Source organism: Musa acuminata, chromosome BXJ1-6, assembly GCF_036884655.1.
Source record: "Musa acuminata AAA Group cultivar baxijiao chromosome BXJ1-6, Cavendish_Baxijiao_AAA, whole genome shotgun sequence".
Taxonomy (NCBI): Eukaryota; Viridiplantae; Streptophyta; class Magnoliopsida; order Zingiberales; family Musaceae; genus Musa; species Musa acuminata.
The window spans coordinates 30,000,041-30,013,786 of NC_088332.1; the positions used below are offsets into that span (position 1 = coordinate 30,000,041).

At 37.6% G+C, this 13,746-nt stretch overlaps 1 protein-coding gene across 2 annotated transcripts; it reads right to left on the reverse strand.

Annotated features, from left to right (window-relative positions):
- Positions 1–2: 2 nt before the first annotated feature.
- On the reverse strand, positions 3–12,501 carry LOC135584979 (cyclic nucleotide-gated ion channel 1-like). Of its 2 annotated transcripts, XM_018827713.2 has the most exons (9): positions 12,257–12,501; positions 11,182–11,264; positions 11,050–11,091; positions 9,930–10,466; positions 7,443–7,655; positions 4,207–4,487; positions 2,656–2,767; positions 1,797–2,033; positions 3–1,098 (listed from the first exon to the last, which is right to left on the reverse strand). In XM_018827713.2, the coding sequence occupies exons 4-9, from the start codon at positions 10,389–10,391 to the stop codon at positions 400–402; spliced, it is 2,004 nt and encodes a 667-aa protein (XP_018683258.2). In that variant the 5' UTR covers positions 10,392–10,466; positions 11,050–11,091; positions 11,182–11,264; positions 12,257–12,501; the 3' UTR covers positions 3–399. The 2 variants fall into 2 exon arrangements, with proteins under 2 accessions (XP_018683258.2, XP_065044168.1); XM_065188096.1 differs by lacking the exons at positions 11,050–11,091; positions 11,182–11,264.
- Between the last annotated feature and the right edge of the window lie 1,245 nt (positions 12,502–13,746).

The window sequence follows — 13,746 nt, forward strand, 5'->3', positions numbered from 1 at the left end:
ACTTTATAATTCCAAGATCAAGGTCTTAGAATATTACTGAATAGATCATGTACACACTGCGCAATCCGGAACCAAAGATACAAGGTCTTACAAGTTAAAAGTCAAAAAGTTCAAACACAACGCTGTCCAATATTACTGAATAGATTATGTACACTGCCACACAGGACATCACGCTGCCCATCTCTACTCGTACGCTACCATAAACATACTGTAGATTAAGACAACACTTGCAATCCACGTAGAGAACAACCTGAATGTCTAGTTTGGCGGCCTTTGATGTTTTATTTTAGAGAAATCCATACAAACCAGAAAGTGCCTTGCGAGTGAGCCAGTGATTGACATCCAAATCATTGCACAAGCAAGCGAGAGGGAAGCATGAGCCACTACCATATGTATGTGCTACTGTTCTTCCACAGTAAAGTCAGGTTCTGGTGGCTTCTGCAACAACATTACAGGCATCCTCTCCTGTAACCTGGCCTTACGAGTTACGTTTCGCCTCAAGGCACGTAATGCGTTCACCGCAAACCTTGATGCATAGATTGTTGCACCAAGGCTCGGTGTGGTAGTTCCATCCTTCACAAGGGCTGCCTGCAGCCTGTTCTCCTCCTCGTGTAGAGATTCCTCCAGTTTCTTTCTTGAGTAGCGTCGCCAAGCTGCCTGTATAAAGCAAGCAGCCCATGTTCTCCACTGCTGAGAATATAATCTGAAGGTATGCCTCAGCTTCTTACTGTGCAGCTTCCTGAACTGGGAGGCAACAAATTTCAAGTCATCGGCGGCTAGAGCAAAAGCCTCAACCTCAGACAATGCCTTCACCGTCCTTGTGGAGATGGGGAGGCTCGAAGATGAGTTGGGATCCAAAGCCCATGTCAGAAGCTCTTCGCCGCAGAAGTCGCCTTCCTTCAGGTAATCCGAATTGAAAAACCCTGTTCTGCCACCATTTGTTGTAACACTAAGCAGTCTTCCTCTCATGATGAAGAGCATCTCATCCACCGGGTCCCCTTCACGAATAATGCAGCTGTTTTCAGTGTAAAGGATTGGTTTCAGACGGTCACACATGGCATCCATAAGTTGATCGTCCATTAATTCAAACATGGGAACCTGCATGACAGTGTGAGAAAGCAAAGAGTAGCATCGATGTAAAACTTTTAAAAACAGAAGATAACCGTTTTTTTTTTTGTCCTAATATGACAAAGTAAAATTACCATAGGACCAACAAGGAAAAGTTCAGGTTTTTATACATCATCCAACAGCAGAACATAGAAGGGGCTGCATGCTATGTAAGGGTGAAACTGCACTGAGGATTCAATCTAATCTGTTGAATAGTGAATTGTCTTTATCATTTCAGGTGTTTAACATCAAGTAGCAAGTTCTCCTATAGGCCATATAATGCAATGCACAAATAGAAGAAACTTATTTTTTTATGACCTTCCCATTTCCTTTTAAGGTCCCACAGATTGCCTTCCATCTTTTTTTTTTCTTTATATGTTTTCAATACTGATAGATTTTGGACTGGTTGAATCATCTAGTTCAAGCAGTCCCAACAAGTTTCAAGAATTAGCAGGCAAACAAATAATTACTCTTCATGTGAAGTGGAAAGTAATATAGTTTTGTTCTTTTAGACTTGACATAATACATTCACAGAAATAGAGTTGAGAATGATACCATCACCACCACAATCATTATAATTGGAAGAGCATAATACTTATTCTCTTCCAAGTATTATATATCATGGTATATATTGGTGATTACTGTGGAGACGGAAATCTTAAAAAGAAGGTGATGGGTAAATAACTTACCCTCTTCAGCAGTCCCAAACAGAGATGACGTTTTATGTCCCTTCTTAGGTCCTTAGGTAGATTTCGAAGCAGATGCTCTTCATCAACCCCTCTTGTTTCTTGCCATTGGTATTGTTCATGACGGCGTATTCGCTCCCTCAGATTCTCTGGAAGCATCCGGTGGGACATCCATTGCTCTGCATCTTGCCTTTTCACTCTCATTTCTTCTATTCTCACAGTGGTAGATTGCAGATAAGTCTGTGATGCCAACACAGGGTTTGTTGAATGTACCAAAAAAGAAAATATAGGAAGATAGGATGTATCCAGTTAAATCTTTGTTCTTATTTTAGTACGGAGAGATAAATATCTTGATATTTTTCTTTAATAGATCTACATAGATCTAGACATTTTAGTAAAATTTCAATAAAATCAAGGTTCATCACTTGGCTGCAACTCAGGAACACGAATCCCAGCCAAGGCGAGCTTACTTGGGAACACGAACCCAAGCCCAAAGTGAGCCTACACCATCATTTGTTTGCAATTGGGCAAAATTTTCATGGACCTGGGACAGGCTGGAGCCATCAAAAGTACCAATCCAACAATAATCTAGGTCCAGCTCAGGCAAGGTGCAAGGCAACCCAACCAAGTCAAGAAATGAATTTTATTATAGCTTTCTTTCATCAAATTTGAAGATACCCAACTGATTATCATCAATTCAAATGCTCAAATCTATAATCTTTTATATCTATCATTGTCACCAGTTCACTTCCCACCTTTAAGTACTTGTGTACATCAACATTTTATCAAACGTCAAACCTAGTATAAACACAACCATTCAAAAGTGAAAGCTGATCAACTTGAATGTTAAGAAAAAAAATACCTGCATGTTGCCGATAAGAAGTGAAAACAAAACCAGCCCAGAAATGGAGATGAAAACAGCAAATAAAATCTCCCCCAGGTAAGTGCTTGTTTGCAAATTTTGTCCCAGGGAACTGCAAGATAGGACGCAAAAAAACCAGCAGTTATTGACTATCAGAATATCTGGATGCCAATCCAGGACAAATGTAAAAAGATTACATGTATAAACCAATCCAATATGTATGAATAAATTTGCTGGTATAAGGATTTTAGCTTGAAAATGCCATTCATGTCTCAGTAATTATTGATCAACCAACAAAAGTTCAAATATATACAGCACCCAACAAAGCAAATGAAATCATAGAAGGCTCTAGGAAAATATTTTGATAAAGAAGCAACGTTTCTTACCAATTAGCAGCAAATTTATCCTTATAGATAATTTGATGGCAACTGTAACCATGTGACGGGTAAGAAACTGGCTAAATCAACCATAGAACAAAATTTGAACACGTCAAGGAATCTAAAATTGCTGCCTCAGAAATAAAAAGGGAACATTCATGCCATGGATTGCCATATCATGGACTGCACGGCACATGCCATGCATTTCTGTGCTAGCCTGTGCCATCACGTACCTTCCACAGGTCAAGTGTTAGCCTGTGCCATCATGCCAAGTAACACTTTTCTAGCATCACCCAAATATATGATATGGAAAATCTTTGGTTCAAGCAATAATTTTGGGGTGTGAGATTCCAAAAGGAAAGATTATTGCAAGCACCATTTTGAAGACAGCAGTGCCAGATTTAAGGCAAGTACTGCAAGTTGTCAGCACTTTTGTGTAATCTCGTTGGCACCATAATTCAGTTCTGTCAAACACCATGCCCATCAACCCCGAGTGCATGCAGAAGGCTCTTCCAATCAATATCAGCATCCCTGCTTACTGCAGGGAATTTCCATTCTGTTTTTTTTTTTATTTTGCTGTAATTATCCACTAAATTTCTGCAATTCTCTTTTTATTTTCATTGCATGACTCTTGCCATCCAAACATAATTTAAGTTTACCCATGAAATACCCTCTTATGAATAGAATGTGGAAACATATTTCAAGTTTATCAATGGGATACCTCTTCAGAGTGAAATGGGGAAACCATACTTGAAAAAACTAAAAATACACTGTGAAACTTGTAATGAATTTTGAAGGCTTAAGAGACAAATTCAAAATCAAACTTTGGTACATGGCAGTGAAGATTACACTTTCTGAGAACAAAGAAGGCAAACTGATGAAATTTCAAAGAGTTCACAGGACCACAAGATTAAATCCTAAGGATCAGGAATTAACAGAAAGTCCGTAAGTTGATACGAGAGTTATGAACTTACATAACAATAATATATGAACAATAGTGTAATTGGTTTCATAGAAGCAGAGACATTTGACATGCGATAGGTAGATCTCAATTTTTAATTAAATGGGGTCCAAATTTCAAGCTTTACCATGCCAGTACAATAAACTATCAGCAACACTATTATAGAAAACACATCGAGCTACAACTATAAAGAAAGCATTTCTTTATACATACCTCAGATTTTGTAAGCCCCACCAAAAGCAATAAAAGAACTTTTCCGGAAAGTTTCTTAGAAGAACAATATCTGATTGAAGAGCCTGAAGGTACATGCCGAAGTCAAAGATTGTTGCATTTTCTTCTTGAATAGGACACTCACCATCTATAAAATACATGCTTTCTTCCTTTTTAACTCCACAGTACCAGAACATAGTTGTACAATTATGTTTATGGCAGGCACGTCTCCAACAAGAATCTTCTCGTTCAATAGAAAGGAAGTACCAGCATGCCCCAAGTACCTGGAAAGATTTTTCTAATAATCTTATCAAAGGTGTTACATAGTTATCCATGAAGAGCTTCCACTAGTCAAATATTCAGAATATAGCAGCTTCTGCAAGAACCAACAGCACAATAGACAAATGAAACCAACCAATGTTTTCTCTCAATAAATAGTTTACACATTACCATCAGCACAATCAGCACTAGAAGAACTAGAAAAACATAGATGGCATAAACAAACAAATAGGGTGAGTGTTGGCACCATTATAAGTTTGCTTTTTTACAGATTGGTGATCAGAGTTTAAGTCATGAATTCACTGCTTATAAACTGTGCACATTGATCCCCTACAAGCTCAACATTAATGAGGTATTGTGCATTAGGCCTCCTATTTTTGTTAAATGAAAAGATGTTTGTTTGCAGACAAAAGCATATCTGGTGTCTTTTCTTGATACTGGCTCTAAAATAAAGCTAGGTCTAGTTGCGGGAGAGGGCTAGGCTTGGTTCATTGATTCAGACCACTATGGTTCAGCAATAGGAAAATACAATTGCTGTTGAATGTGTCCCCTCCGACGTTGCACTCATCAATTCCTACGTAAAGCCACCAACTGCTACCCAACTTTGCCAAGCTTGCACCTGTGAATGTTGCCATCTTGACTAGTGCCACCCTCCAACTGAATCACCACGATCCACCGCCCTTCAACCACAAACACCACCTAATAGTTGTAGCAATGAGGGCCACCATCCAATCAGCCACCACCTTCGATGGCTAAGCATGGGTGCTCGGCATTGGCTAAATGGGTGAGCTGGAGGTGACTAGCCACATAGGTGATTTGTGGAGACTTAAATTTTAAATTGGCAGTGAACACTGGCACATAGCTAGATTTGTAACACAGTGCTTGAAGAGAGATACGAATAGCAACAAAGCCTTGCTGTCATAAAATTAATAAACCATGTCATCATAAAAACTTATAAACTTATAAGAACTAGTATGGGTCAGGGCTTCACTGGTTTTGAGTTGTCCTGGGTTGAGCTTAAGCTCTCTTGACATGTTTCCCTTCATCACCAAGATCACTTTTCATCCCTTTCAAGATAGCAATGAGCTGGCTCCCGTTGGTCTCTATACACTCCATGAAGTAAAAAAAAAAAAATTATTGAAATGAATTCTCCAGTTGTAAATCATTCTTAGAGGGGAAATGAAAAGCTAAACAAAACACTTCAATATCCTCATTCCCAAGCACCAAGTCTATGCATGCACAATCTTTGTACCATTTGATCCACACGTCACTGGACCTGTCACTTCGTAATAGTTGAGAGATACTGATACAATAGATGCTAAAGGATGTGCAAACCATATCGATTAGAAAAACACATAACTTCAGCCACTATTCCTACATGTCACTAAAATTATTAGTTTTTAATGATTTTTTTAATAGTTCACTTCAATGATTGTTGTACCGCCTGGAATGGTACAAAATGGGCAGTATGTGTCAGTCCAGGCGTGGGTCAGTACATGGATCACCCTTGTTTCAGGCGGCTTAGTCTAGTTCAGTAAAAAGTAATGAGTAAAAAAAAAAACAGTGGGGCCTGTCTAACTCAGCATTAAAATAAGAAAAAGCTTAAAATAGAAATTAGGACTTGCAAATGCGAGAGCCCTCTTCTCACATTCTTCGCCATTGCGCTGCTTCACGATCGCTTCACCACTGCCAACACCATTGCTGCCACATTCCTTCTTCTTCCCAGGTATGCTCCCACCTCTTCTCCTCTTCCTCTTCTTCCTTCTTTCTCCTCGTCCACTGCTTCTTCTTCCTCCTCCACTGCTTTCTCTTCTTCATTCCTTCTTCCTCCATCGCCCCTTCCTTTTCTCCCTCTTTTTCTTCCTTTCCAAAACACCAGTATATACCGACGTACCATGACCGATACTGACCGGTATATATCGGTCCAACAGATCTCCGAAATGGGTCTAGTACCCGAAATGACGATCCTTCGTTTACTTATAAGTTTGTATATCTAATTCTATAAACAAATATTGCTTTGACCCAATCCAATAGAGCCCACTAGCATAGAAATCGGATAAAATGATCCTTATACCACAACCAAAATACATAAGCCCAACGCATTGAGGAATAGACTATCAAGCCTTATACTACCCAATCCATCATCCACATTAAATGAGGGATTAATTCAGATAACACAATCATCCCAACATACATAAGCCTTAAAAGTAAGCCCATCAGGTCTTATAGCCCATAGCATCATCCACTTCCAGCATAGGACTATTTTGGGTATCATAATGATCCCAACTGTTCTCATCAAGGCCCAAGACATGATGGCTGTGAGAATTCAAGGAAAATGGGTATTTAACCATGTGACTTCAAATACTTAAGCCCCAATTACTCATGATAAATACACAATACTATATACTAAAAACACCACCACTTTCGATGTTGGACTAATCAAAATATCTTAAATCATGATATATTATATTTTACGCAATAATTTATATCCTGAGATTGTCTACTAACCTAAGCAGCAAGTGATTGCTACCTAAGCAACAAGTGGTTCAATTACTCTCATCAAGATATGAAAACCAACCAATCAAAATAATTGTAAAAACTAAAAAGAAAACTAAAATTGTGAAACCAATCAACAGTCTAAATGAACAAATAAAAAAATATGTTAAAGTTGGTGAACAAATCCATAAGAACACAAATACAACAACTAGAGGTGGACAACTGCATTTACAAAACGAGCTACAAACTACTTTCTCTACTAAAGTTTTAAAAGTTGAATCACAGGAAATATTGTAAAGCAAACATTAGTATCCAGCAAAATATCATTAAAGGTGATATGAAAAGTATTCAATTACTTATTCTGCTAAAAAAGTGAAAGGTGTATTTACAGAAGTTTTTTAAAGCCAATATAGAATATTCTGATTCTAGTAATGAAAATGAACTTGTAGGAAATTGGAGCTTACATGACTTGCAAGCATATAGAGAAAAAGGTTCAAAGCAGCTCCAGCCCATGCAGTTTCAGCAATTATACCAGCAGATTTTGTGACTTCAACATACAATGGTATTATTCTAACAAGCCTAGGCACATATTGTAAAATGATAATGTACATCAACAGCGTCTTTGCGTCCACTGAACCTGACCCTTTTAGCTTTGGTATTATGATCAATATAACAACCTGAATAGGCAAAAACATAAAGAGAACAATTTAATTCCATACTGGGATACCAACAGCAGAAGAACCCCTTTGCACATGCAAACAATAAGTGACATGCTCATATAAATGAAAACAAGTGATCTATAAAAGGATTGTTGAAGTGAACTACATGGCCACTGTAACAAAGACATAACTATGGAAGCCACATAAATTTTAGACTAGAATCCCCATGGTGATAAAAGAAATGCTATCATAAACCTAGTAACAATATGTCTATGGGACAAATGACTCCTCCAATAACAAGAACAAGCAGAGTTACAATTGCTAAAACTGGGCCAAAAGGGCACTTGGTGTTATCCACAGGATGAAGCTGAAAAACAGAGAGAGAAACCAGACAAATTTTCAAAGAAAATCTCAACTTGTGTCAATAACCATAGCACCACAGTCGTGATAAGAGAAGAAGCTGGTCATGTAGGGGATTGGAATCAGGCAGTTAATGCATGTGCCAAGCTATGTATTGCTCAGGAGAGCCCTTGACCCATTAAATCACATGCCCAAGCACTAAGATTTACTGATGTTAACCAACAACAAGCTGTAATGTCTCAACTATTTATGATTGGATAAATATATATTTTCCTCATCACTTGGACTATTTGGGGCAATATCAGTAGTGAAACTAATAACAGTCAAATATATGAAAGATTGTTCCGTAAAAAGTTTCTCCCTCTCCTTTTTGGGATGACAGTGGGTCAAGTTTATTCAGGTACCCCATCTACCCAACCTGCTTAAACCATATTTTGACATCTTTAATCACGTTTTTGACAGGTTTGATTACAAAAATATATGCCCGAATCAGGTAAGGATACCTGGATGGTTTAATTCAGGCTCAAGTATGTTGTTGTTTCTTATGATGACAGTGGGTTATCTTTTTTCGAGTACTGGCATACTTGACCTACTTAAGGTACCTAGATGGCTAGTTAAGTTTGGATTCAGGTGAAAATCGTAGATATCCGACAAGCTGTCATCAATCTTCTTCTCACACTACTAATCTTAACTCACCATGTCTAACAAGGCATCTATTGGTGTCCTTTGGACATGTCCACACCATCATCAATAATTCTCCTTCATCTCATCTTCCACTATAGCTATACCTAATTGTTACTGAATGCATACATTCTTTGTTCCAACCTACATAAATCTCATCAAGAATAATTTTCCCAAGCTTTACAAATATTTTATTAATTTTTAATTTGAATTTATCGGGCATACAACGATCACACAAAACTCCCAAAGTTTTTTTTAACTTCAACTATCCATCTTTAGCCAAACTTAACCAAAATTCTCAAATATGTGATCACAATCATATGTATAGTCCTCAAGCTAGTCTTTTCTTAAGTCATATGAATTAATGTAGAAGCTAAAGTTTCTACCCAACTTGAAAACAAAGACATAATGGATTAAAAGCTCTATGTGGTCTATATAAAGCCAAGAATTTCCAAGGAAATTGACAACACTGTAGGTTCTCATGACTTGAATTCAGTCATTCGGGCAAACAAAAAACAATATGCCATGAAGTAAGGTTTGTGGTACCACGACATACCGCCTGGTATGAACGATATGTACCAGTCCGATAAGTGACCGATATGGGCAGTACATACCGGTTTGTCGGTATGCCCGATCGTATCGTGTGTCGGTACATTGGTATGGTTTGATACATACCATACCAGTGCACCGACTGGCTATTGACATGGTATGTACCAAACCATACAGATGGGGTGTACCGATAGATCGGTATGTACCACCCATACCGGTCCCTTGTCGAACCGATACATACTGCCCATACTGGGCGATATGACGAAACTTGCCATGAAGTACATTATGATTTTCTAAACTTAGTCAAGAAATAGATCTCATAATAATTTCAATAAGCCATTGTTATTCAATATTTAGTCAAACATATGTTGGAGATTCGTGTCCAAATACCCTACACACAATTAAAAAAGATGTCATAGTAGATGACAAAAGTCCATAGGCCCTTTGTTTTTGGCATAAAGGCTTCATATAAGTGGCTATGTATAACTGAAAATGAATGCCAAATATTTAAAGCTAAAAACTAAACTAAAAAAGAGGAACAGCAAACCAATGTTTTCTGTCTGCAATTATGCCTTTTGGGGCAATATAGGAGAATTTGATGTTTTTTGCAAATTTAGACCTAACAAAATTTCTCAATGATCAACAAAGAGACAGTCAAAATAAACATATTGCACATGTAGATACATCATAAAGTCTTGCTACCTGAGGGAGAGGAATAACGGCAAGAATGTCAATAAGGAAGTATGACTTCAAATATCTAAGGGCTATTGCTGAAAAGTCTTCGACCAAGACACCCCTTCCAAATACACGAGATGGTGGAGCAATAAAACCAGTTCGAAATTGGAATATTATATGAAGTACGTAAAAAATGTCGGTGAAGGATCGCAAGACACTTGCTGTGATCACCAAATTTTCATCCAAATCAACGCAGGTATCCTTATCATTAACAAATGGAATGTAGAAGAAGAGAGGATCTACAGATATTGCCACGACACAGGATAAAACAAATATTTTATTCCACTTCTGGAGAAATGGCCCTTGAGGATCCAGTACTTTCTTCCTAGACTTCAAATCTTCTGCAGATGAATCCTTTATGGACTTATACTGAAAGATATTGCTTAGAAGTTCAAACATATAATGATATATTCTCTGCATGCTTCTCATTAGTGGACCAATTATTGTTTTCGTGAAGATGTCCTCTATGAACTTTGTGATTGCTCTGAGCTCCAATCCTAGAACCTGTCAATATTGGAGTTATTGCAGTTATCCAAATGGTATTCACCCAAAAAAAAAAAATGATGAAAAATTTATTGATATTTTTTTTCCCTCATAAGTTCATACATTTTGAATGTAGAAACCATATAATAACTTGGACACCAAAGAAGCAAAGTTTTCTCTCAATTGAAATAGACAAATTTACCCTTGTAACATACTTATAAAAAAAATTGCATAATCATAAAAAGAAATCTATCTGGTCCTTGTTGCTTACTTGCTTGCACTTGGATTGGCTTCTATTATCATTTACCGTTTTAGAACCATAAGTTTCACTGTGGTGTCTTTATGTAAACCTCATAGTCGAACATTGGATTAACACTAACAAGTACTTCTAGTGAATGCAATTGAGTACACAGCTAAATATGCCAATATTGTGCATGTGTTGATTAGGATAATCAGAACACTGTGAGGAGTAAACTCATAGACTATAATCAAATGTGTTTAGAAGGGGTAAAAATGAAGCACTAATTACTTGTACAAAAAACAAATACATTATTCAAGTGTCTGTTACTACTAGAATGATGGATATGATTATATAAAGTCTGACCTCAAAATTTTTTCATCATGCTGATTCATAGTTTCCCTTTGACTGCAATAGAAGAATGAGCATCAATTGAAATAAATATCTAGATCTGTAAGTATAGTACCAATTTTCCATATTCATAAGGTAGTTTACTACCATCAGAAGCTCTTGTTCCAGTCTTCTATTGATCATTTGCTTAAGGGAAAGCCACCAACACTTAGTTCCGCGTTAACAAAGAACTACAGAAGAAACAGAGCCATTTGTAGAAACGAGAAAAATTATGACAAGTAGAGTAATCTTCAGATTCGATACCTCTGGTCTTGTTTAGTACCCCAATTGTATGAAAGCATTTGTGTTCTTTGACCCACAAAGTATATGTCACTTTACGATGTGACCACGATTGAATAAGGAAGAAGGGCACACCGATTCCATAGCAATGCAACGGCAGGATGAGAGAAATGAAAGCTTACAACGTAGAAAGTTTTTTTGGGGTCTAGAAACTAGGGCTAATTAATTCATCATATCTTCACCCTAACAGTTTCTGTCTTCATGATTTACAACCAACAAAAGTTGACCAGTCATGATAAAAACAATCTTTCTGCAGTGTCTATTTTTCTTATCATTTTCCTAGATTTTCATTCTTCAGGTTTTAAAATCTACTAAAACTGCCCCATGTTGTTTAGTAATCAATCTATAGTTACAATTGTAAACGTACTGAAAAACAAATAATATTGAAATACAGTGCTGAAGAAATAAACGCCTATACAATTTTCAACCTTAACAAAAGTAGTCTAATCTTTGTAGCTCATCTTGCAACACTTTCACAGTTCTTAATTATGTACTAATGCTACGACTTTAACAAGAACATCAAACTACCAAAATACGAGTTGACCGTGTCTTCAGGGCAACCAAATAAAACTATATCCACTTAAATCGACAACCAATCGGCGTGGTGGAAGAAGAAAAAACTATTATTTTGGACAGAATCGACACCAAGATTGCGATCGAGCATTATAAATAGCAGCAAAATCCCTCTTTTCTGCAAACAATTAGCTCAGTAGCTTCTGCAAGACGCACCTAAGAACACCGACCTAGACCAAAGAGGGCTGATTGATTGAAAACAACCACCGGGCCTAAATCTAACCAAAGCCAGCCCAACAAAGAAGAACGAACCCACAGGAAAGGAAAACCAGAACCCCATGAAGCTGACCAAGAAGCGGGTCTTACACACCGGTCAGAGGAGGCAATCCCAGACTAAGGAAGGCGGTGAGGCAGAAGAAGAAGAGGTCTCCTTGCCTCCCATCAAACAGCGAGTTCTACTGAAGCCATCTTGTTCTTCATCGCTTCTTGGACCGCAAAGCGTTCGGATGAGAGAGGGGGAGAGAGAGAGAAGTTTCTTGGCTTCTTCCCAGGCCTTGGACTCGAGGGCGTTGGAATCACGGGTCTGCGTCCGGCCGTGAGGAAGCGACAAAGGAAAGTAGAGTCGAACTCTCCCCCATGTCCATTGCATCAGGAGCGAAGCCAAATAAATAAAGAGTTGAGGGGCTTAACTGCAACTTTGTCTCCCCCATCGCCCCCTCCATAAGGAGTGCAATCGAAATAACAAAGAGTTGGAGGACTAGGAAGTAACTTTTTCTTCCACCGAACCACCAAACTACGTGTTCACGGGCCGAGCCATCCACCCCAAACGATGCTTTCCCATTGGTCAAATGCTTCTGGGACCCAAAAGCAAGCGCCAATAGGAAAGAAACCTCTACGATCTTGCTGCCACGCGTAGGACAGATGTCGTTCTCTCATCGGTGAAAAGTTTGAGTAAAGAATACGTAGAGGTGGGTCCAGCCACTCGTCGCCAATCAGCACAAGGGTCGATGGGACAGGAGGAGCACATGCGTCGCATATGTTATACGAACAAACTAAATTAAAGACGTCGACAGTGGCTGATTAGAATTAAGATATAGCCAACGATGTACGGTGGTGGTATCATTTAAATTAATGAGCTGCATCTGCACATGTAACATTTTATTCTTTAAAAATGTAATAAAAGAATTTGTCCAAGAATTAATTTATACTTCATTTTTAACAACGCAATCTTCGTCTTATAATAATAATAATAATAATAAATATTATTAGTTTGTTCTTGTGGTGTTGTTTGACTGCTGTCTGATGCGGACCTATTAGATAAACAGGGACGAATTTGCATAAATGTCCCTACAAGGTTAGTGATGATCGTATTTATTTATTTATCCCTTCAACTCCATTGGCGCACCTACCAACCAATAAATTTACATATATGCCCTTTACTTAAACCTCTGTTAATGATTTTAGTGTTTGGGTGGGGTTGTCTGATTCTAACTTTAATTAATTAGGCCGATACGGAGGTCGTTAGATTAGTTTATATGGATTAGTAGAAATAATGCCATTTTTTCGTGGATAAGTCAATTTTCTTTATGAGTTAAAGCTTTTATTTCTACTTTTTGATTATAAGAAAGTCTTACATCTGTTGCCTTAAATAAAATTGTTACCAATCTTTTATTTTTTTTGGGAGCCCAAACCTCTTGTCACTTTCGTTTTTTGTTTTTCAAAATAATATTCTAACTAGAATTAGTGCATGCTAAAGATTTGTCATAAATAATAATTTTTAAAATATATTATAAAAATATATATCCGATACATTATGCTTCTGTCAATAAGGTCTTAAATTCATATTGGTGACTAATTTTC